Below are 25,349 nucleotides of genomic sequence, written 5' to 3'. Positions count from 1 at the left end.
GTGAAAATGTACATACAACTGTGAAAAGAACTTTCCCCAAGGGGACAATAAACTAACTAACACGCCCAATCGTGAAATGTCCTCACTCCTAAATATTCCAGTCAACTGTCAGTGGGATTATAACAAAGTGGAAGCGATTGGGAACGACAGCAACTCAGCCAAGAAGTGGTAGACCACGTAAAATGATGGAGCGGGGTCAGCGGATGCTGAGGCACATAGTGCACAGAGGTCACCAACTTTATGCATCCAAGCCATACATCAGCAAGTGCAATGCAAAGCGTCGGATGCAGTGGTGTAAAGCACGCCGCCACTGGACTCTAGAGCAGTGGAGACGTTCTCTGGAGGGACCAATCACGCTTCTCCATCTGGGAATCTGATGGACGAGTCTGGGTTTGGCGGTTGCCAGGACAACGGTACTTGTCTGACTGCATTGTGCCACGTGTAAAGTTTGGTGGAGGGGGATTATGGTGTGGGGGTGTTTTTCAGGAGCTGGGCTTGGCCCCTTAGTTCCAGTGAAATTAATTAAATGAATTAGAGTGGAGACTGAGAGCCAGGCCTTCCCTCCAACATCAGTGTGTGACCTCACAAATACACTTCTGGAAGAATGGTCAAAAAGTCCCATAAACACACTCCTAAACCTTGTGGAAAGCCTTCCAGAAGAGTTGAAGCTGTTATAGCTGCAAAGGGTGGACCGACGTCATATTAAACCCTATGGATTAAGAATGGGATGTCACTTAAGTTCATATGCGAGTCAAGGCAGGTGAGCAAATACTTTTGGCAATATAGTGTACATCAATTCACTTTGGTTTTCTAAACCCACTAAATTCTCCCCTGAGAAAAAAACTGTTTTGTACCCAAAGAACACCAATTTATTATGATTGATTGGACGGTCCTTCGCCGTCATTCATCGGTCCATTGTAATGTTTTGATGATGGTGGTGGAGAGGACAACCATTAAATCTTAACAGCACCATCACATGACCAACTTTTACGTAAAAATCGAATGAGTCATCTCCTGTTCGCCACTTCACCGTCCTTCTCTATAACATCAAGTATGGTCTGACCTACAGAATGCTGCATGCAGTTTATCAGTGCTGGCATGCAGCATGGGCACCTCAACACACACCAGGTGTTGCAGGAAAAACAAATACACCTGGATTCAGGTTTTGGTCATCTGCATACATAACCTACTCCAGTGGTGTATTATGAAAGACTCAGAGTTCCAGGATCACCAGCAAAGGTCACTGAAAAATGACAAATGTTAGCGTTCATATCATATCTCAAAGCCCACAGCTGTGTTAAGAATGTCTTAACACTGTTCAAATAAGTGTTTCATAACGTTTCGGAATCAGTGTGAGTGCAGGACGATTACTCTCTCCCTACATTTACACTCAACTCCCCTTACAATATGTGAGTTTTGCTTTTTGGAAAAATAATCAGCAAAAAAGGAAAGAAGCACCGTGCTTTTCCACATGTAAGGACAGGTGTAAAACATTTACTTATTCTGAAAGTTGTATTTAACCAATTTATATTAAGATATTAGTACTAAGCACAAAATAAAATTTAGGTTGATGAGAATGTCATTAGTTTTGCAGATATTTGGTCATAAACCATTGGACATTTTGACCTGATTATGGTTCTCAGCAGTGGCACCGGAACAAATTTGTAAGTGGGGGTGCAAAAAAAAAAGAGCTGGTCTCGGACTGGGTTCCTCGAGACAATTGTGAGAGGCCAATTAGCATTCACGCACGTTTTGATGTGGGATATTAAGATATAATTGACAGGGCTCTTAGGTCTCATGCATTGGGTGTGAGACACACGCATTTCAACCTGTTCACACGCTCACGCTCTCACACAGACAAATTACCGGGATCATTAAAAAAGCTTTCTCTTATATTACGAAAATAGTTCGCCAAAATGGGTTTCTGAAAACTTTATGCGAGAAATAAGCTATGCAGTTGCTGAATCTGTCTTTATTTTAAATCGACAAGGGTCAGTTTAAAAGATTTTCGAGTGCTTGCTCTAACTAGATAAGATAAGATAGCCTATAGGCTACTATTAATAACATACTGTATAAGCACACAGTGATATGACAAGATTGTTTTTATTGAATCGATTAACAATGACATCTCATTCTCTCAAACTGTATACTCTGACATGGACCTTAGCCTTTTGGATCATTCTTTACACATTTTGTCCAAGTAGCATATCTCTGTAGCCTGACGAACACACCTAGCGCTTAGCTTAGCAGCTATGCTAGCAACTGCTTTCCGTGTTGATCAACATTGACAGCCTAGTGTAGCGATGTAGTAGTGAATCCAAGATCTGTAGTATGAGCATGACAACATGACCAAGAGGCCAGGCTAGAACAGACGTTATTAAAGCTACAGTGCTGTAAATAGATATAGTCCATGCTACTATCACTGCAATGCCATGTTGTGGTCAACAACTACGCTTTTTTCTTTTTTTTCCATGTAAAGTGGGGTGTGGGGCACCCCCTGCACCGGTGCTTCTGGCGCGACTGGCTCTCAGTGAATGTTAAGGGATTACAATTCATTCTAATATTCTGCTCAATGCCAACAGTTGTTAAGACATTTCCTCGTCTAGCGCCAGCTAAAGCGAGATGATTAGCAAATCATACTAAAGGCAGGAACACACCGGCCCAACCGTTGGACGTCTGAAGCGTTTGGAGAGGCTCGGACGAGGTCGGGAACACATATGTTTGGTGTGTACAGCTGCGTCGGAAGCTTTCGGAGCCGTGCGGACGTTGTCTGATCAGACTGAGCATACGAAGTCTGAGGAGGTGGGCTGTTGGACGTCTGAGCCATTGGATACTCTGATTGGCGATGTGCTAGCGAATCAGAGTATCCAATGGCGGTGTGTGGGCGGGGCGGAAGTGACGATGGTAAACTCCGTATTACTCGTTCCCTACTGAGACGACGTCTTCGTAAAATAATGAGCCCGAGAGCACACAACGCGAGTGTCAACCTAGCCAGAGTCATCTTTCCAGAAATGCCAAGTATTTAGTCCACAAAGGTCTTCTCGAGTCGAACGAATACTGAACCGACTGTGTGTGCATTGTTTTTATCTGCACTCAGTTCCGTCATTTCCTGTTTTCCTGTTTTGGAGTACTGGCACGAGACTAGCGCCACCCGCTGTTAAGGAGGCTTATTGCATCTCGCGCAAGCGCAGAACGTACACGCTGCTGTGGTGTCGGAAGCACGTCGAAGCGGTGTGTACAACGCAACTTTTCTACCGAACGGGTCAGACGAGAGGCAACAGAGTGGGCGGAGAGTGGTCGTAAGGCAGTTGGACGTCTGGGCGGTGTGTGGGGGCCTTTACTGAGAGCTGTGATTTCACTTCAGCTGACACTTCCAGCTCACATCATCAATTACACTTTGATGACTTTTATTGTCTGAACTTCAATTCAATCTTAAACATCATTCAGTGTTTAAACTCAGAGTGAAACTTCATTCATAGTTGTATTTAGACTTGAACTAGTTTCAACATTTGAACTCTTTGAACAGCAAATATTTTCTAATTCCCTTTAGCTTTCCATGTAAAGGTATGTGTCAAAATTGTTAATGGAGATGTATCTCTATTAGTCATGGGGATATGAACAGTAATGTCAGGATTATCCTGAACACTAATTTATGATATCATCATGATAATCATCGAAACATGCTTAAGACTCTTAAAATGGAATTACTTTACATGTTGATAAGAAACAAAGTTAATAAAATGTATTGTTGTGTCCTGTATTTTAAATCTGACTATCTTTCACTTGTCTACAATGCAGAGAGCTAGACAGCTTTTTAAAGTCACTCCTGGCAATATTCACGATTATCCCGATCAAGGAAATTCACCACGATCGCTTATTGTGAGTGTTTTTTCTTTTTTTTTAACACCATGTGCGATAAATCTTCTACTTCCCATCCGTAAACTCCATGCCATCAAATAAAAGTGTCGACGGATAAGGTGCTTTCTTATTTCTCCTCATGTGTTATATGTTTGAACAAGCAAGTAAAGAAATGGAAGCAAACAATGAAATAAGAGCGGCCGCCTCTTTGTCAGTGTAACCTACAACCGAGCAGGTAAATACAACAGCGCGGAGTGGAGTCTGCAGAGAGAGAGAGAGAGAGAGAGAGAGAGAGAGAGAGAGGGAGACAGCCAATGGGAAATGGAGATGAGTGTTTAAATCCATTGTGTGTTTGCGTGCGCGTGTGGCCCATGTGCGCGCAAAGAGAGAGGGAGAGAGAGAGAGAGCGGGAGAGAGAGAGAGCGGGAGAGAGTAGGGGGCCGTCCTTTCCACAGCGGACCTGTCACGCACAATATTTAGCATGGACCCCCCCCCTCCCCCTCCTCCCTCCCTATACTCTGCGTGGGGATCAAGCCTCACTCCTCCACAGCCTTCATGTCTGACAGCACACGGGGAAAGAGACGAAGAAGGGAACTGACCGACTGACGCGTTTTCTGACTTTCTGACGCGCCGGGGAACTTTTTGTCCATGTCACCAGCAAACCTGAGGCCAGGACAGCCATCAGCCTGCAGCAAAGCGCTTTGCCTTTTCCACGGATTTATTTAACCAGGCCGGGATTCGATGTAAGTTTCTCTCCTCGCCCTGTGTTTTTTTTTTCTTTTTTTTTCTTAACTCTCGTTTTGTCTTTGTGCGTCTAAAATCCTTTTTATCTGTGCGTAAAAGTTGAACATTGTTGAGGTCGGGATGTAAAGCGGGGCCTCCCCGGGAGAACAGCAGCTTCGTGTAGTTAGAGTGAGTAAACGAACAGGAACACAAGCGCATCGGAGGCGCGTCCACGGAGCGCGTTATTATCGTTATGATATTTCAAAGTGCGCGTCGAGACCCAATGATCGCTGTGATTCCGGACGAGGGAACACGTCGGAACTCACGAGGCATCGCTGCGTCTGACCCTTCCGTTTAGTTAGGAACCGCGGGCCTACTGTTTGTTTGAATGATACATAGTCCGTCTGTGTGTGTGTGTGTGTGTGTGTGTGTGTGTGTGTGTGTGTGTGTCCGTGTGTGCGTGTGTGCGTGCGTGCGTGCGTGCGTGCGTGTGTGTGTGTGTGGGGGGGGGGGTCTGTAAAAGGCCTGTTCCTCCAGTACATATTTGATGTGTTTCTCACATCCTGGGATTTATCCGACTGTCTGAGACTACGCAGAGGAAAGCGTTGGAAATATTTGGGAGGTCAAAATATTTGGGGATGAAGGAAATTGATAGGTGGCAGGTGACTGCCGAGGCCACAGGAGAGCAGGGAGGAAAAACAAAGCGGGACCCCCCCCCCCCCCCCACGCGCACATGTGAGCGAGCAAGCTTTTAATATCTGCATTCATACTGTTAACATTATGATTTAATCACTTAAGGTTTGAAACGTATAATTTAATTGTACCTTTATTTCTGCATTGATTTCAGTGACAATAATATTTGTAAATAATAATAATAATAATAATGATGGTAATGATGATAATAGCAATAAACTATAATAATGCCAATAATGGTAACGCTTATAACAGTAATAATAAATAAAGATAATGCTAATATAATTAAAATAAGAGTAATACAAATAAAAAAAATATTAATAACAACATAAAAACAAGGTCCACTTGTAGCTTTTTCCGGAGCTTTCATGAGCATCTCACAGTCTACCTCCGCGGATGATTTTAAAAAGTATATCTGTCGGTGAATATTGCCGTTAAAACGGTTCCCGACGGCTGCGGCCCGCTGTTTGAACGAGACTGAACATTTTGGAAGCTGAAATATTCTGCATTAATACTCGGGTCAAATTAGAGATATGAATAAATTACTACAAGCGTGAAAATAGAAATAGATTTTCGGAATAAATAGTAGAGCCTACAATGCAATTTCATGCTGTAACCTATCACATAAAAAGGGATTTCGCATTTTAATGTTTAGGCCAACGTCGTTTTTACTAAACAATAAAGTCTATTTGTTTAGTTTTTTCTATTTTGACGATTCTAAAATGTATAAAAAAATTTAAAGGATGTCCGTGTTATTCGTATTATTTCGTCCTGTAGTCTTAAGGCCTCTTTCTGTTCCCAGGTCAGGATCATAAAAACACCGTTTGTTTAATCGAAGTTCACGTTGGCCTCAGGGCAGATGGGAATATGTCTTGGTCCGTGGTTCAGACCGGGTCTGGGTCTGGAGGCCGCGGGGTCGGGTTGACCGTGTCCTCCATCCGGGTACTGCAGCGCATCTACCAGCCGCTCATTCACACTCGCGTACGTGAGGATCTCACAGCGGCGAGACTTTAATAGTTAAATCATTCATTTCACATGTTCACAATCACCGCATCACGTGTAGGCCTACTTAATCAGTGTGTTTCAGAACATGAAGACGTGTTTTCATGGAAAGCATTGGTCGGCCCACTCAGTGAAACGCGGGTGCTGGTCTCCCGTGATACGGCTCCGGGTCGGTGGACTCGGTCCGGGTCCGGGTCCGGGTCCGCGGCTCGCCTCCCTCTCTCCCTCCCTCCCTCCCTCTCTCATATGCAAATGTGTGTTATAGAGGGCAGAAATTAACATCTCCAAACACTGGACTGAAATTCCATCTGCGCCTCTTCGCGGAGGCCTTAATAAGTTCTCAGACAGCAAAGTGACACACATCTTAATCAAGTCTTAATCCCGGGAATTAATTCTCCACGCGTTTATGAATAATTCCCGGGCTAATGCCTGCACTCCGTGGAAACGCGGGCGCCAGCTGGACCCCGAAAAAAGGAGAGGATTTCTTTCACTTCCATTATTATTTTTTATCAGCCGATATATATTTTAATGAGATCGGCGCGCTTGTGCAAACTCTCATCTCGCTGCTGATTGGTTGTTAAGAGTAAACATGTTTTATTTAAGTGTCGAGGAGGCGACATGGCATGACAGGTGGAGGTGCTCCAGGAAGTAGACTGGGCCAGGATGCTGAAAGTAACCTGGGTTGTTCTCGGTGTTAGCACGGAGGGAAGTCAACATGAGACGGAGTGATCAATCTGCCTGTCAGCTATGGGAGCTCAGCATGCTTGTTAGCTCACTGATAGCTTGTTGGCCATACAGGGAGGGGGGGGGGGGGGGGGGGGATCTTCATCTAGGAAATATAATCATGTGTGTGTGTGTGGAGCTGGGTGGGGGAGGGGAGGGGAGGGGGGTACTGACACCTTGTTCTGGACAAAATGACTGGCTTGCATCACCTGCACGCCCCTCGCTGCCAAGCCAGCCAGCCTTTCAGCACCACATTGACACCAGTCCATCCATCAGTGCACGGCCGATTTAGCCCCGCGGCCTGGCTCACAGTCATGATTCTGACCAAAATACTGGACCTGGCTAATACTAGACCTGGACACTGACTCACAAAGGGACAGCTGCTGCTCTGTGAGGCCAGTAGCCTGACTGAACAGGGACCTGGACTTGTGAAGCCCAGAGGAAACGGCTCCACAGACATTGACAGCAAAGGTAACCGTCCTTTTAACGCTCTCCACGGGACATCGGCGGAGGGAACGCTGGTTTTAGCTCTTTCCGAAAGGACGTAAAGCGCTTTGACCTTTTGGTGGTTGGGAGACTCCGACGGCAGAGATGGAATTAGATCAGATTTTCACTTGTGTTTGCCAGATCTGTAACGTTTGCTGGCGGCATGAACACGGTGCTGCGGCTCCATCAGACGAGGCCCAAATGCAGAGAAGAACTAAATGTAACATCATTCCTGTTTACAGAGGAGACAATGACTTGAATTCAAGTAGTTTAATCCGAACCAGATTATTTGCTGTTATTAAGTAATTCAACTAAACACAAGAAGTGGGGGCCGTGAAACGAGGATGAAAGTGATCTCTTTGAACCACAAATCCATATCAGAGGCTCATTAATATAAAGCACAACACAGAGGCCGTGTTCTTACCCAAGTAATCTCTCAACCGGGAGACTTGACCTGATCCTCCGTCTCCCGTCTTTTTTCCCAGGGATGCAGGGATGGCCTCCGGCCGACAGCACAATACCCATTTTACTGTCTTCTAATCTTTTGTCGATCATTCTCATGGACGGGAATAAAAAACAGATGCGAGGGGGACGCTCCTTAATGTGAATCAAATATGATGCGTTGCAAAGGGCCGAGTCGGCGTTTGTGCGGCCGGAATCGGACGACAGATGGGTATGATCACCTATCAGATGTCACAGGTATTCAGTGGTAACAAGGTGCTAAACCTTTAATCAGAATATGCAGGTTGGCTTTAGCAGCATTATGTTGCTTTGTCAGCGGCTGAGTCAGCGTTAAGTGAGGCGAGGAAGACGGCTTTTTGTGTGGCGTTCAAATGGTGAAAGGAGAAGTATATGGGAACCACAAAGAGTTAGTTTATATCACTTCTAAGTCTTTATTTTGGTCTGAATTGCCTTTAAAAAACGCTTCTCATCAGTTTTCACGTTTGGCTCTCTATTGATGTTAGTGTGAAGCGGATGGTCGAGTGTGTGAACACGCAGCTCGCCCTCGCCGCCGTGTGTTTGACCTGAAGGCGAGTCAGCGCTCTGCAGTTTGACACAAATAACACATCGATTGTAAAATATTTAAGATCAGGTGCCTCAGCTGTTTATCTCTGTGTCACATGATCCAATAGAGAGTTGACACTGGACGCTCCATATTACCCATCAATCATCACTGTGTATCCGCGTGTGACAATAATATAGGTTGCTTTTTTACTTACATCATCCGCTATTACTCGTATTTCTGAAATACCAAAGAAAATGAGAAATGTAATTCATTTCTGTAAAATGTATTTATATTTTTTACAGTCGATGAGAATAATTTTGTTCTAGCTTTCTGCTGATTGTTGATGGGAAATGATGGAGATGTTTTTGCCTTTTGTTTCTAAATGATTAGGCGTTCTTCTTTGAGCTGTGTTTTAGTGGTGTTCTGAATCACTCACACTAACAGCTGCTTCTTATTATTCTAGCGTACAGGCCTCACTGCAGCCACGCCGCAACTCAGCTCGCTCTATTCACGCCCATGACATGAATAGAAAATATTTCATGAAGACAGAATTTATCCCTCCAGATTTCTACAGAAATCAAGTGATGCGATGTGACCGAGTGAAACGTTTTCTTCCTGATAAGCTCCCGATGTGCTGCGGACTTTGAGAAGGAGGATCCGGCCTCTAAAGGTAGAGCGGCTGATGGAAAGTGAAGCTCCGAAAGAGCAGGGAGGGAAATAATGTCATTTCAACTATTTCAAATGGTGACAGCGAGTCTGGTTCAAGAGTTCAACCAAGTGTGTTGGTGGTGGCGCTGCCATACCACCTCTATATATACATCACATGTGACTGGCACACGACGCACTGGCATGGTGGCGAAGACAGGCCACAGACCTGACTCATGACGGAGAGGTTAGAGGTCGTTGCTGCAGATGAAGCTCGTAACCATGACGTCCACGACACAGATGTTGCTCTTCATGATCAAATGTGATTGATTGAAAACTACACAATTTAAACAAAACAATAAAGACTATATATATATATATATATATATATATATATATATATATATATAAAGATGGACGATACAGGATTTAATCGTGGATTGTGATAAATAACACTCAGTATTAGACAGACTATTCACTTTCATGGTAGAGGAAGGAAAAATAGAGCCTGATGGGTTTTTTTTTTAAATACAGGGCATAAACATACATTTTAAAAATATATTTTATGTAAGATTATTTGATTGTTTTTCACAAAAAATGATCTGTGTCTTATCTGTGGTACCTGTCAATGTTTTGGTGCCATTTAAACAGTTTAGAGCACATTTTGATGATAATGAGGATAATATCCAGATTATTTTCAGGCAGGATAATCAGCCAGTTCAATGTGGGCGTTCCATGGCAACAACATGGAGGCGGCTGGAGAACCACCGGGGCTCTGTGGAGGCTCTTTGTTTTGCAACTAGTAAGATCCGATTTTGATGTTGTGGCAGTTTTAGCAATGACAAGTTGATCAGGAATAATACAGCCGGGGTGCATCCGGCTCAAAGTCAGCGTTTGATTGGTCCTCTGACTCCCCAGTGTCCTGGGAAACGTAAGGTCAACAGTAACACAGTAACGCTGAGGCCTCACTTCACACCTGCTTCCTGTTCTTCCTCCATGGAAACTTGTGTATATGTATATATATATATATATATATGTGTGTGTGTGTATATATATATATATATATATATATATATATACACACACACACACACACACACATATATATATATATATATATATATATATATATATATATATATATATATATATATATATATGTGTGTGTGTGTGTGTGTGTGTCTTTTTAAAAATACTGTTTAGGGAGATTCATTGTATACAGGTGCTAATCTTATCTGTCAGTACAGCATCATTGCACATTACTCCGTGCCACAATTTAAAGTTGACAACGTTTCCATCCATTTTCTTCAAGTTCACGTTTCAACAAGAGAAAGTTATTATATTTTCACTCTCCAGAGGACATCAAACATGTTCTGTGAAATAAATCATCAGCACAAAACAAAAAATGTTGTTCTGATGTTGTCTAATTCATGACTAAATATCACTTGTGGCCATCATGGACACCACCACGATGTCTCATGAAGCTGCCATGTTGGCTTGGTGTCCACGTTATACAATAAGGCTGTGTTGTTGAACCACTCTGACCTGATGGAGATCGGAGCCGCCGTGGCTTAGTGAGCAGCAGGCGTTACCTTCCTCTCTTTTCCAGCGGGATCACTGCTAAATGTGACATCAGGGTTAGTCGTCCAAGTCCAGGTGGACTCACAGCGGACAACGGGAAGAGCCGGGCCCGGGTTCGGGTTCGGGAATGACGCATCGCTACGTAAACTCCTCTCATCCGCGCGCACATGTATCCCTGCTCGCGAGTCACCCGAGGACATCCCGGGCCTTCTTCGTTTCTTTTTTATTTTCCTCAAACACATCAAGTGTCAGAGAAATATGGCGCTTATTTTTGACTTTACAAGTAGTGCAGCCATAAGTCAGCCCGAAGCTCCCTTGAGGTGTTAACTGCTCTCGGATAAATAAACCGGCAGCTATTTCTGGGGCTCCATTGAGCAACGCTTCTGCTTCAATGTCATCGTGTATTTTACAGCAATAACTCCATTGCTGTCGCCCGAAATAGAGCCGGCGGAGGGGCAGCTCGGTCTGGCTGCCCGCGTCGGGCTCATATAAAGGGGCTCAGCGTTACAACCAGCCGGGGCGCATGGAAAGATCAAAGAGAAAATAGAAACACAAACACACATCAAACACGGAGCGCTTTCTCCACCAATGGGGAACGAGATGACGCGGAGAGCCCGCGGACAGGAAGGAGACCACGTTTGTGAACGCAAATCTGCTGTTATCTTTTCGGGCCTTGAAGGCGTCACGTCATACTGACGCAAACCCAGCGATGCATGTAACGTGATGTCACGTATGCAGTATTGACAATCATTTCGTTTCGTCACGATTAGCAGTCAGTGAAGAGGACGCGAGTCGCGGAGAAACAGGAGCGAACGGCGCGCGGGACTGAAAGTATCACGTGTTCTGCGTTGGTACTTTAAAGAGTCTCCGTTGGAGAAATACAGCACCCACAAAGTGGATCACATCAGTCCACATCTGCGGACAACACACCGGCCTCCTGACGGGTTTTATTACACTGTGGGCCATCCAGACCTGCCAGGTGGTCTGGTCCTGGTCTGCTTTCTGTCCCCAGAGTAAAACCTAAACACGGTGAAGCAGCGATCAGTTCTCCGTAGGCTATATCTGTAAAAACAAACAAACAAACAAACAAACATTTATTGTATTCTTCAAATTCTTGTATTTTATTTGGCCTTGGTTTTCATTCTATTCTCATGTTCACGTTGTCTTCTGCTGTTTTGAACCTGGTTTGCTGATTGAGCTGAAGAAATAAACAGAAACACACCACCACATTGTAATCAGGATATTATTGTAGCGACGGCGACGTTAACGGGTGTTGTGACGTCATCATATACAAATGAAATGGATTCAGTTCGCTCATTCACGAACATCCATCGAGGCCCGACGCTTACGTGATAAACGGTGATGTCGCTGCTCATGAAGGTGTCTGACATCTCTCCATCTGTCTGTCCCTCTGTCTGTCTGTCTGTCTGTCTGTCTGCCCTCTCTCTCTCTCTGTGTGTGTGTGTCTGCAGAACCTGGTTATGGATTTTAACCTGCTGACGGACAGTGAAGCCCGCAGCCCGGCGCTGTCGCTCTCGGACTCCGGGACCCCGCAGCACGACCAGGGATGTAAAGGCCAGGACAACAGCGGTCAGTCCACCTGCACCGCCGCTCGGAGGCTGTTAGTGCACGGAGACATTCAAAACAACATGTATCAATAAGGACAACTATATGAAACATGCAGAATCATGCCGGCGGATGAACCACTATTCTACAACACAAATAAATAATACCTGTCCAGGTGTACCCCGCCTTCACCCCCCCCCCCCCCCCCCCGCGACCCTGAATAAGTGGTAGACGATGGATCAATAAATAATATTAATAATAACAATAATATTTGCAATAATCATAATAATGATGGGAATGCTAATAGCATTATTAAATAATAATAATAATAATAATAATAATAATAATAATTACAATAATAATAACGGGAGAAGCCTCATTATGTCTGCACCATCGTTTTAATCATTTATGCATGCATATTGTCTCTAAAACAAACAGACAGTAATTATTCCCGCGCAGCTTCTTCTGTCCTCAGGATCTCTGTTCGCCGCAGAGCACCCCGACGTACCAGCAGACACGCAGTCCAAACCGGTCCCCTTTGCCCGGTCCCCCGGTTACTGATCACTCTGAGCTCCAGCACAGTTCCATCACAGCCAGCTGAAAAAACTAATATCAAATATGCAGGAGGCTGTTTAGCTTGTAAATATGTTCGGGGGGAATTAAATCGAATAATGAAAAAATTCAATAATTAATTATTGAAATAATGAATGAATTAATTAAAGAAATAATGAATGAATGAATTAAAGAAATAATGAAACAGGTTCATTATTATTGAAATAATGAATGAATGAATTAAAGAAATAATGAATGAATGAATTAAAGAAATAATGAAACAGGTTAATTAATTAATGGGATCATAATTAATAAACAGTTAAATAAAATAATAAAATAATGATATAATGAAACAACTAAATAATTAAATAACCAAACGATGAAACAGTGAAACAAGGATAATAATGGTATGCAGCTCGCGCTCTGTCAGTCTGACGCTAAAATCAGAAACACACAGAAAAACAGAAACGCATTTGATTTTGAATAATACAATTTATTGCAAACGAAGCGGAAGCTCTTTCCTCCTGAAAGCCTCCCAATGAGACGGATTTGATTTGATTCAGCGAACTTATATGACGATTTAATAACCTCAGTTTGAATGATCTGCATTTAATCATCCGAAGTAAAGCAGTAAAGAATTAAAGCATCCAGGACGTCTAGAGGAATCAAACATCAGCAGGTTTGGAAAAGATTGGGGAAACTCAAAGGTCCACTCTGCAGCTTTTGTTCAGGGATTCATGGCCTTCATCTGGGAAGGACTTTGCTTTGTTGTCATAGGTGGTTTAGTTGTCCCCACGTGACCAAAACGCACCCCTACATGTAGGCGGTTAAATTAAATGCTGAGTGATGATTGGAGGAACATTAGTGACACTTTACTTCCTCTCTGCTTGTAAACTTTACTCTGCTTTAGTGTGATCAAGTGAAAATCACAAATCACATAATAAAACTCAGCTGCATTTATTGAGCATTGACACAACAAATCACTATATATATATATATATATATATATATATATATATATATATATAAATGAATAACAACAAATAAATTAAGTCTACATTTTCACAATAGGAGCTTCGCACATTGTTGAATTAGCATAATTAAATAAAGAAGCATCCTTCTTTTGCAATATATTATGATGCCATAATTATCTAACATGAACATGTGGTAATTAAACAGCCAGGTGATGGCCATTTTACAAGTGGATTTCAGTATATTTTCAAGAATCATTTTTCTGTTTTATTACACGTGAGGTCACTCAGTTACATTGGATGATGTTCATTTGTATGTTTCGCGACTACATTTCCTGTAGTTTTAGTTGTCAGTTCAGACTGTGAGTCAGGTGGGTTCCTCTCCACTGGTTCAGGCTTCAAGCCTATTTAAGGAACAGCATCTTGTTGATGCCTTCTTACCTTCTTGCTTGCTGCCATTAGAATTTTTACTCACTATTTCTGATATCTAGTTCATTTTGTTTCCTATGAGAGAAAGACAACCTAATACCAAACCCTGATACACTGAACATCAGTCCAGACTATAGCCAAAAATAATTGCAATCCATGATATCATCCTGAAAATCATCAAAATATGGAACATACTGGAATCACTTCACATTTTGTTAAGAAACAAATATATTTATTGCGTCACAGATATGGCACATCTTTTTTAGTGAACATCCTTTTAACTGAAAAGCAATCAGTTCAATATCCATTCTACTCCTTTATTTATTCTTTATTTACAAATAAAGGATACAAATACATAAAAACATTTTCACTTCTCAATCACAACAATAGACCGTTTTTAAAAGTCACAATATTTACGGTTATCCCGATTATGGAACTTCACTTATTGAGAGTTTTTTTTTATCCTGATCCGGGATAAAATCCTGCATCGTCCCATCCCTGGTTGGGAATGCACAACGGGACAAAACCTCAGCATGTGAGTGTGATCAGTCATGAAGTTGGTTTTGATTTGATGGTTGGTTGTTAATGAAAAAGCTCACACAGATCTTCCAACAGACGTCTCTGCAGTTTGTCGACTGGGTGGAGACAATCAGAGATGTCCACTTCTCTTTGCCCTCATATTCTCCATCAGTAATAACCTTCCATACAGGACCCAATCACCCTAATATCCATCTGTGTAACATCAGAGGGTTCTTCATTGCTCGGTCCCTTCACCTCCTTTACAGAAAAGTGTCGCAGTGCAACTATGTATAAAAATCTCGTCCCTCTAAACCATATTTTCCAGACACCAAGTCCTTTACGAAGGTAGAATATGATGTGATACCACGTCTTAGACGTAAATCTAAAATTTGAGTCTGCTGGTTTAACGTTCGGATCATATGCTGGCCATGTGAGTAATTTAATCTCTTTTTGGATCTGAAACTTTTTCAATTTCAACATTTGGAGGCTTAATATTGTTTTCACATACTGTATGTATGTGACAGTTCATCAGTTATGACAGCTGTTAATTTCTGTGGATCCATTCTGAACCGAATTGTTCTCCAGATGTATAAAAGCCTGCGGTTTTCCAGATTAACGCTGACCTGGAACGGCTCTGTCATGTCGGCACATTATCAGTCGGATTGCTCCTATTGTTGGTCAGCGCCCCGCTCTAAAAAGCTATGCCCTTTCCTTACTATTGTGTTATAGACTTTGGCCTTAAGTGACAGCTTACCCAGTGTCAGTTTACTGCCAGATAACAGCCTCTGCCTGGCCCTTATTGGTTTTGCCGGCGGCCCTGTGGAGCCTCTTTTTAAACCCCGCTGATTATTTCGAACTGCTCCGAGAGCTAAGCCTTCGCCAAACAGAGCCCAACTTGCCCCAGTCACAAAAGCCTGATCCGCGGGATTAGCTGGCCAACTAATTTCACTTCTTTCTGTGAGGTCCTCAAATTGCGGGAGTCAGATGTGGCAGAGAGAAGCCCTGGCAGACATAACATAGATGTGTGGTCCTTTAAAGTCACTGTGTTGGGAGCCAAATGCAATCACTCACTGCTGCCGCACATCTATGAACACAACCCAGGGTTTGGATTCATTCTCTCTCGGCGAGGTCACACCAACGCTCGTCCTTTCCAGCCCGGACGGAGGGATTTAAGATGACGTTTGATCTGACAACCCGTCTCATGGCAGGGAAATACTCACAAAATGCAATCTATTGTCTGCGTCTCACAGTACTAAAATCATGTCAATGGAAACTTAATCAGGATCCTTCTTCATGGCACACAGATTAAACGCCTCCATGTGACCACATAATGTCCAGAGCTGGTGACGTAGTATTACATATTGAGAAAGACTACATGTGATGAGGAGGTACAGGGTCCAACAATATGGGACTCAAAACACGAGACCGGTGTTGGACACTGCATGTTCCAAAGACTTGTTGTGTAGTGACACGTAAGCGATGGTTTTCTGAAACCTAATGTTGGTTTTGTTGTATAAACCTAATGTTGTTGTTTTTTTTCTAAAGCAAAAGTTAGTTTTATTGTTAAACCTAACATTGGTTTTGTTGCTAAACCCAACGTTGGTTTTGTTGTTGAAACCTAATGTTGTTGTTTTTTCTCAAGAAAACGTTAGTTTTGTTGTTAAACCTAACGTTGGTTTTGTTGTCTAAAGCTAACGTTGGTTTTGTTGTCTAACCCTAACGTTGGTTTTGTTGTCTAAACCTAACGTTGGTTTTGTTGTCTAAACCTAACGTTGGTTTTGTTGTCTAACCCTAACGTTGGTTTTGTTGTCTAAACCTAACGTTGGTTTTGTTGTCTAAAGCTAACGTTGGTTTTGTTGTCTAACCCTAACGTTGGTTTTGTTGTCTAAACCTAACGTTGGTTTTGTTGTCTAACCCTAACGTTGGTTTTGTTGTCTAAACCTAACGTTGGTTTTGTTGTCTAACCCTAACGTTGGTTTTGTTGTCTAAAGCTAACGTTGGTTTTGTTGTCTAAAGCTAACGTTGGTTTTGTTGTCTAACCCTAACGTTGGTTTTGTTGTTTAAACCTAACGTTGGTTTTGTTGTCTAACCCTAACGTTGGTTTTGTTGTTTAAACCTAACGTTGGTTTTGTTGTCTAACCCTAACGTCGGTTTTGTTGTCTAAACCTAACGTTGGTTTTGTTGTCTAACCCTAACGTTGGTTTTGTTGTCTAACCCTAACGTTGGTTTTGTTGTCTAACCGTAACGTTGGTGTGGTTTGTTTGATTATTCTACAATTATTAAGAAAGCAATTCAAAACTGCACACAACTATATATATTCTATAATTCTGCACAGGGTGGAAGCTACATTTAAATACTAATATCATAGTGAAGTAAACACGTTGAGGTTCTTTCGTTTATTAATTCAATTTGATGCTACTGCATACTTCTATTGACATTTGAGAAGAGAAATACAATTACATTTCTGGATGAAACAGTTTAAAACATTTTGAAATATGTGGTTAATAAAACAAATTGCTTGGTGATGACAACTACAAAATTGAAATAAAACAAAAACGCAACAAAACAATTTGGTTCTATACTGTAATGGGATACTAACATCAGTGTCCTGGTGAATGTTTTGACCTGTCCACCACTCAGACTTCCTCGCTACATGGACTTCCAAGGACCCAGTGAAACTCATTTTTGATACGTCCAGAGCAAAAGCAAAAAATACCTTTCACTGAAAACATAATTCACAAAGGAATTCAGCTGTGTTGTTGCATCATTTTTGGGAGGCCAGGCTGAAGCTGTCGTCATCAAATCCCCTTTCTTCCTGTGCATCTTCAGATACAGAGAAATCCCACCAGAACCAGCTGGATGAGTCCAGTGCTGAGGACGGCTCTCTGAAGAAGAAGCAGCGGCGGCAGAGGACTCACTTCACGAGCCAGCAGCTCCAGGAGCTGGAGGCCACCTTTCAGAGAAACCGCTACCCCGACATGAGCACCAGAGAGGAGATCGCAGTGTGGACCAACCTAACTGAGGCACGGGTCAGGGTGAGTACTCTGTGCTGGTCCCTCTGAAACAGCTGGTTTCAGGGATGAGGTCCTCCAGTGGTTGAGGGTGTGAAGTATTTGGTGAGAATAAGGGAGCATTTTGGACACATTATAAGCTTTTCTTTAGCATAATCTTGTAGGCAGAGGTGACTCATTGTCATTCATTTGAATGGAGCTAGTTTACTGCTGCAGCAGAATGTTAATACTAACGCAGAGAGCAAAACGTAACGTAGTATTCGGACAAAGACAAAAATTGAGCCTGGCTAATACTTGTCACTGTGATAACTTGTTGTAAAATCCAGTCTGGGATTTCATTGTCTCACCAATACATTCTCTCACCAGTACATTGTCTCCTTGGTAGATTGTCTTACTGGTACATTCTCTCACCAGTACATTGTCTCACCAGTACTCCTACATTATTTTGTCAATACATTGTCTGACTGGTACATTGTCTCACCGGTAGTCCTACATTGTGTCACCCCTGACCATGGTAACATACGCATCAGTCATAGTATATAAACCCGTTTCCAGTAATGTAACTACAACGGGATATATTTGATACGTAAATGTTTAGAAAATACAAGAGTTACTGCCTTCTAGCAAAGCTCAGTTCACACATGAAGGCTAAATGTCAGAGGTGCTGCAGAGTGTGAACACACCCAGTGGTTTGGTCATTGTAGCTATATGGAGCAGGAGGACGCACATACTGATGGATGACAATACAATCCCTGGCCTGCTTTAGAAGTAATGGATCAAATTAATGTTGGCTGGATGAAAGGTCACATAGCGTACACTCTTGGTTGTTATTTTGAAAGGACAACAGAGCATGGTCTAGTCACTAATGTCCATCGGTGGCTTTTCTAACCCCGACACATGCCCAAAGCACTTCAGCCGTCGGCTTCATTTAGAGATCAGTCAGAGGAACGTTGTTAATCAGGAACATATTGATAACAAAGGGGGGGTCCAGGGTCTGGCCTTAGGGGGTGTTGGATCCTATACAAATGTGAGATTTCACAATTTATATGGATACAAGTCACTTAACTTATCAATGCAATTTTTTTATATTTCAACTTTGATTTAAGAAACAGGAAGGTCGATAAAAACAACACAGTACATATAAAAAAACAATACAAAACATTTAAGAAGGATGCAAATGAAGCATCAGCAATTATAGCACAAAAAGCAGTGTTAAATAATAAATAAATAAATAATATAAGGTATTAGGACCTTCAGAATAGCTCATATGCTATGTATTCTGGTCTACAGCTCTGCTAGTGGCTGTACTAGGCACAGCAGAGCTTCAAGCTAACTGCTAACGCCAGCATGCTAACATGCCCATTATTAATGGTTTAAAGTTGAGCTGAAATTTCCAGAGTAGTATCTATCTTCTGCACGGTGACGTATTTCCCAGTGAAACAGGACAGACAGGCGGGTAACGTGAAGCTCACTCTCAGGACAAGGATATTGTTGAATTATTGCTCACGTTGCATTTTAGATTGATCAAAGTGACATATCACTCATGTGGTGCATTCAGGGGCAGACAGACGAGAGCTGCATTTTATGACAATCACCTATTTGAATGTCTGTTGCTTTTTGTTGACAACCCCAGTGTTTGGTGTGGTAAAGAAAATAATACAAATACGGTGTGAAAGCTTTATGAAAATATCCAGAGTGATGTGCAATTATGGAGCTGTCATTGAATGAATTTCATCCTTCAAACTATTACATTTCCAAAGAAAACTTAAAAACATTTCAACATGCATCGCAACATGCATCGCAACCTGGGAACAATCCATCCCAGTTATACTAACAAGTCATCGTGAGTTGCATAGGAAACGTTATGATAAGAGTATAAATATCAGTTCATGGTATATGAAGCAACCTACTTACCTGCAGAGACACTAACTTGCATTATTTTCTTCATCATTCTGAAACCATAACACAACATTGTTTTTAACGATGAATCATTTTGATTTCCTGCCAACTTAAAAGAGGAAAAACTTGTCTGATGCAAAAACAGGATTACTAATCTTGACACGTATTTCTGTGACATTGTTTTGCCTAATTTCCCAGCAATACAACTTTAGCTCCATTTGCTGGTCCAGTTAGAGAGACTGAGGCTAGGTAGTTTAGTGTGAAACCATCAGTGAACTACATCTCTGGTCTCACACAATGTATGTCACCAACACAGTCGTTAGCTTGACTTGCTAGCTAGTGAGTTAACTTGGCCACATTCCATCACGAATGTAACATTAGCATAGCTGATGTGTTTGATCCAGTGACAGAGAAAGAAGGAGAGAGACCTGTTGTTATAGTAACATTACATCCTGGTACCCAACACACAGAGATACCTGTTGTTATAGTAACGTTACATCCTGGTACCCAACACACAGAGAGACCTGTTGTTATAGTAATGTTACATCCTGGTACCCAGCACACAGAGAGACCTGTTGTTATAGTAATGTTACATCCTGGTACCCAGCACACAGAGATACCTGTTGTTAGTGTGAGTAACGTTAACATCCTGGTACCCAACACACAGAGGGACCTGTTGTTAGTGTGAGTAACGTTACATCCTGGTACCCAACACACAGAGGGACCTGTTGTTAGTGTGAGTAACGTTACATCCTGGTACCCAACACACAGAGATACCTGTTGTTAGTGTGAGTAACGTTACATCCTGGTACCCAACACACAGAGAAAGTAAAGTCCCATGGTGGTCTAAAGGGAATGGACGGGACCTAAATGTAGTTATGTCCCAATTTAGTGGCCGCATCGTTCGGAGGACACAGCCTTTGCAGATCGAGCGGCCTCTGAAATGAGAAGCCTCGACTACAGAGGATTTCCTGTTTGCAAGAAAGAGCATAGAAGAGGTAACTTTATCTGCTCAATGGAGCCAAAGATCATATTTTATTATTTATTATTATAATTGAGAATATGCTTTGTGATATATTTCAGACTGAGAGAGTTTATTCTGCTCTCTTCCGCTCAGTTCACAGACGCTATGTTGATTAAAATCCAATCGTCACCAGCACGCAATGAATCTTGAGCTGGTCGGTGAAGGATCCATCAGTTGGATCCTCTGAATCAGGAAAAGGCGACCACATTTCTGGGCTTCATTAGAAGGAGTCTTTGAAACGGGACGGTCTTGCCTCAGCCTCTGTGACGCATTCGGTCTTTAAATGAAGTCTCTGAAGAATGCGGCTGCTGGATTGGGACTCAGCTTTCGTAGCTCCATGATTGCTAAGACTCTGCTGACTGTTTGCCTGCAAGTATATGAGGTGATAAAATGTCAGATGTTGCGTTTACAGCCTTATACACCAGTGGCCAAAAAATTTGAATTATTTACAGGTTTGAGGTTAGGCAGCAAGTTGAACGTGTTTCTTCCACACCATTAACTTCCATCACTCTACATAAATGTCACACGTCTTCCTGCATTGGCAATAGGGACTGGACTCAACAGTATCAACAGTCAGGATATAAAAGTTACCTTGATTTTGATGTATTGTAAATGTGAGTCACCAAGAACTCTCAGCCTGCAATTGAAATGAGTTTCTCCAAGAGGATCTCAAACATGTCCTTTAAAAAACCTGTTGGGGATTTTCATTTTTCTGTCAATAAACCTAAGACACCGTCAACAGAAGTCTTTGTAAGAGAAATCATTTGACTCTCCTTCTCATTAATCACTCATTTTCACAGAAGACCTATAGAAATGTGAGCGAGTCGAGCCTCTGAATAACCTTGACATTCAGCCTTTTCCACAAACCTTCTAACAGCATTGCCTCCGAGTCACCATAAAGATTGGGTGGCTCCTGTCCTCGGGCCTGGGGTTTCCCCCGCTGTCACTGAGTGGGATGGAAAACTCACAGTCATGCACTTTATACTCATATTAATGGTCAACAGCATTCTGTTACTATAATAACAGAGGATTGGATGATACGCAGCATGTATGCCAAGGCAGCAGAGACACGGCTAAGTATCAACACAGGGAGACATGAAACATTTGATAGCCGATGATTTGAATGTAAAGCAATTGATTACCTGGACAGATCCTGTATTTATACCCACAGATGAAAGATTTCTGCCTAATTCGGAGACAAAGTTTGTCCACAACTTTAAGAGGAACTTGGCACAGTTTCATTTCTAAAAACCCTCAATTTAGATTTGCCACTAAAGCTTTAATCCAATTCCGATCCTCCAAATATAGGACCATAAAATGACAAATGTGAAGATTGCCCTTCCCTGACATTTCTTTCATTGGGATCTCACTATTCAAATAAGTCAATGATTAGTTTTAATAAACCTCACCTAATATGACTGTTTGATGATAAACTTCAACTTACTTTCTGGGATCATTATGTCTTTCAAAAACTCTGGGTACATATGCACACAATATTACTGAGAGTATCTGAGAGGGGTTAGGTACTCCGACTAGATGTGTTTTAGAAGTACACTTTATTGTCTACCGACACTCTTTTTTCCTTTTGAGACTAAAAATAACATTAATCTATATTAAAGGTGAAGCTCTGAAAACATCTCCTGCCTTCCAACTGACAAGAAGCAAACTGATTCACTGTCTGGCTGCATGTCACCGGGTGTACTCCAACTTTCATTGAATATTGGACACACAAGCTTTATGTAACTTGATTTAAAACTTATTCACAACTTGTGTCTTATTTTCAGAGTTGTTTCTGCTGAACTTTTACCTTCTAAAACAAAGCTGCAATGTTATCAGAACTGATAAAAATGGTGAATACAAAGGTGTAAGTCATCATTTTTGTTTGAATTCATGGAAAAGAGCTCATCTGATATCAGACAAGTAATAAATATCAGATATAGAAATATAAAAAGGCATCTGCACACTCTAATTTATTTGCACAGATTTGATGCTTTTTTGGTTTAAATTTAAACGAAAATCCCACAATAGGAATCAGCTTTCATCAGCAGAATGCATTTATATATACAAATACATTTGAAGTGACTCACTAAAAACTTGAAATGCCCTGAAAAAAACATTTTATTAATAAACGTCTTACTATGAGTGAAACTAATCTGTTAAAATTAATAGTTTTGGTTATTTATTAATGTTATGGTATTGATACATTTATTGGGAATTTGAAAATTAAAACATTTTTTCATCATAACACAAAATTAACAATTGACAAAGACATAACATGTCATCATCATCATGGCATTAATGTAAAGTAGAAATACAACAATAAATAATGACGAAACATAAATGACACACCTACGTATTCAAGTTAATTAAGAACCCAGATATGATCAACGTGTGAGGGTTTTATCCGAGTACTATCCAATATACGTTCATTGTTTTGGGGGGGGGGGGGTTCAGATTTTTTTTAATGGGTAAAATACTTCCAATGATGAGTCATGTTAAGTGAGCTGACACCACCCAGTATCCAGCGATGCATATTTCATGTTTTTGAGAAAAAACACTTTAAGGTACTTGAAGAGAAGCATCAACCCTAAAATGAGTTTTCTCCCTTGCTTTCCGTAGGTTTGGTTCAAGAACCGCCGTGCCAAGTGGAGAAAGCGGGAGCGGAACCAGCAGGCAGAGTTATGCAAAAACGGCTTTGGTGCCCAGTTCAATGGACTCATGCAGCCCTATGACGACATGTACACGGGCTACTCCTACAACAACTGGGCCACCAAAAGCCTCGCAAGCAGCCCGCTCTCCGCCAAGAGCTTCCCATTCTTTAACTCAATGAATGTAAGCCCCCTTTCCTCCCAGCCCATGTTCTCACCCCCCAGCTCCATCCCCTCCATGAACATGGCCTCTAGCATGGTGCCCTCAGCGGTGGCCGGGGTTCCCACCACGGGGCTCAACAACCTGGGCAACCTCAACAACCTCAACAGCCCCACGGCGCTCAACTCGGTAGCGGTGACCGCAGCCACGTGCCCCTACGCCACCACAGCCAGTCCCTACATGTACAGAGACACCTGCAACTCCAGCCTGGCCAGCCTGCGGCTCAAGGCCAAGCAGCACACCAACTTCGCTTATCCGGCAGTGCAGAACCCCGTGTCCAACCTGAGCCCCTGCCAATATGCTGTGGACCGGCCGGTATGAAGACGACACTCCGACAACGCCCCCGACCCAACCGACCAGCTGTAAGTCCACAATCTCACCACTTCTTCACATCTCTCAGCTGCCAGATGTGCTTCAGACTGGCACATTTTTTTGATGGCACACAACGAGAATAATCTCCAAAAGAGACATGCCCAGAGCGACCACTGCGCTTCAAAGGAATTCTTTCCAGTTTGTGAGACTTTGTCGCTGAACTGACCAACTGTTTCAAAGGATTTCTAAAGATTATAAACATTATCATTTTTGTTCCTTCTTTTGAACTGCATGATTAGAGTAAACGTAGAAACCAAGAGTAAATAATAAAACACGGATGCTTCAACTGGACTGGTGGTCAACATCTTGGCCCAAAAACATCGAATGCAATCTTTGCTACTGTCGCAGGAAAAAGGGACCTGTGGTTGCAATGCCGGAGAAATGGAGGATGTATATAATGGACTTTTTTGTTTTGTATGTGACAAAAAATATATGAAAATGTACTTTAAAAATGAGAAAAGCATGTTCTTTCAGAAGCAAAGGCCCTAGGTTTATGTACCATGAGCAGATCCTTTAGGAACTTTGCTGTGAATTCTTCTCTGCTTGGAAGGTCAAAGGTCTGCTTGGATGGGCAAGACGAGGGCAGTCCTGGAAAGTGAACACGACCTCGAGCAGTTAAACACAAAAATACCTAGAATATCAGCAAGATTTGTCAAGTAAAACTCTAAAAAGCCATTGAGTATATAGATTTGTGTGGTGTTATACAAAGGGAGTCCATGACTGTAAAAAATGTATGTAAGAGTGCAGTTGTCATAACAAAAAAAAACAAGCTTTTTTTCCTGGTGTAGCCTGCTTTGTCTCATTAAAGAACCAATTAAAGGATCCGTTTTTATCAACTACAAGTGGACTTTGACATTGAACAGAACAGTACTTGTCCTCTCATGTAATCTATCGCCTATGGCGTTACGTACTTTAGCGACACAGGCCAAAACACGGTGTTCTCACAACAATGAGCATGACGCCATGGAAACCCTGACTCACTTCCATGGCAACCCTTATGCAACGGTGAAAGAGAGTAGTAGAGAGGTGGGGAGATATAGATGTTACTGATGGCTGCTCACTGATATGTTTGACCTACAGTCCGGGTGCTAACCGCAGGCTATCCAATAACGCAGCAGGAATTCACAGAGGCCGAGGCTGAAGCAGGGCCACCATTACACGAGGGCCTCGAGGAGTCACCAACGAGGGGTTAGCAGCCCATCAATCCCCATCAGCCCCTGCAACTGTTTATTGCTCTGACATTTCCACTGCTTTTTTTTCTTTCCACCGATTCTTAGGTTAATTCTACAAAATCACACTGAAATATCTCGTCATGAGGGTGGAAATGTCTCATCATGTAGACGCCTCAACACCCCAATTCTGCTGCTCATACTGACACGAGTCCCACAGTACAGAAGTACAAAATTGCAAACAATCAATAT

General features: G+C 42.2%; 1 protein-coding gene across 2 annotated transcripts; it reads left to right on the top strand.

The window, feature by feature from the left end:
* Positions 1 to 4,394: 4,394 nt before the first annotated feature.
* On the top strand, positions 4,395 to 24,755 carry pitx3 (paired-like homeodomain 3). Of its 2 annotated transcripts, none has more exons than XM_084020873.1 (4): positions 4,395 to 4,601; positions 12,190 to 12,307; positions 17,584 to 17,789; positions 23,308 to 24,755. In XM_084020873.1, exons 2-4 carry the CDS (start codon positions 12,199 to 12,201, stop codon positions 23,875 to 23,877), a joined length of 885 nt encoding a protein of 294 aa, XP_083876999.1. In that variant the 5' UTR covers positions 4,395 to 4,601; positions 12,190 to 12,198; the 3' UTR covers positions 23,878 to 24,755. The 2 variants fall into 2 exon arrangements, with proteins under 2 accessions (XP_083876999.1, XP_083877000.1); XM_084020874.1 differs by lacking the exon at positions 4,395 to 4,601 and adding an exon at positions 7,324 to 7,470.
* The last annotated feature ends 594 nt before the right edge of the window (positions 24,756 to 25,349 follow it).

This window comes from Eutrigla gurnardus (assembly GCF_963514095.1).
Source record: "Eutrigla gurnardus genome assembly, chromosome: 11".
Taxonomy (NCBI): domain Eukaryota; kingdom Metazoa; phylum Chordata; class Actinopteri; order Perciformes; family Triglidae; genus Eutrigla; species Eutrigla gurnardus.
Note: the sequence above shows the minus strand (reverse complement) of the source record. Positions and strands in the feature narration are given on the sequence as shown.

Excerpts from the sequence above, each read along its gene's own strand:
- pitx3 (XM_084020873.1), top strand. The coding sequence starts at position 12,199 with ATGGATTTTAACCTGCTGACGGACAGTGAAGCCCGCAGCCCGGCGCTG. Across the intron at positions 12,308-17,583 it reads TAAAGGCCAGGACAACAGCG|ATACAGAGAAATCCCACCAG; the intron begins GTCAGTCCACCT and ends GTGCATCTTCAG. Across the intron at positions 17,790-23,307 it reads TAACTGAGGCACGGGTCAGG|GTTTGGTTCAAGAACCGCCG; the intron begins GTGAGTACTCTG and ends TGCTTTCCGTAG.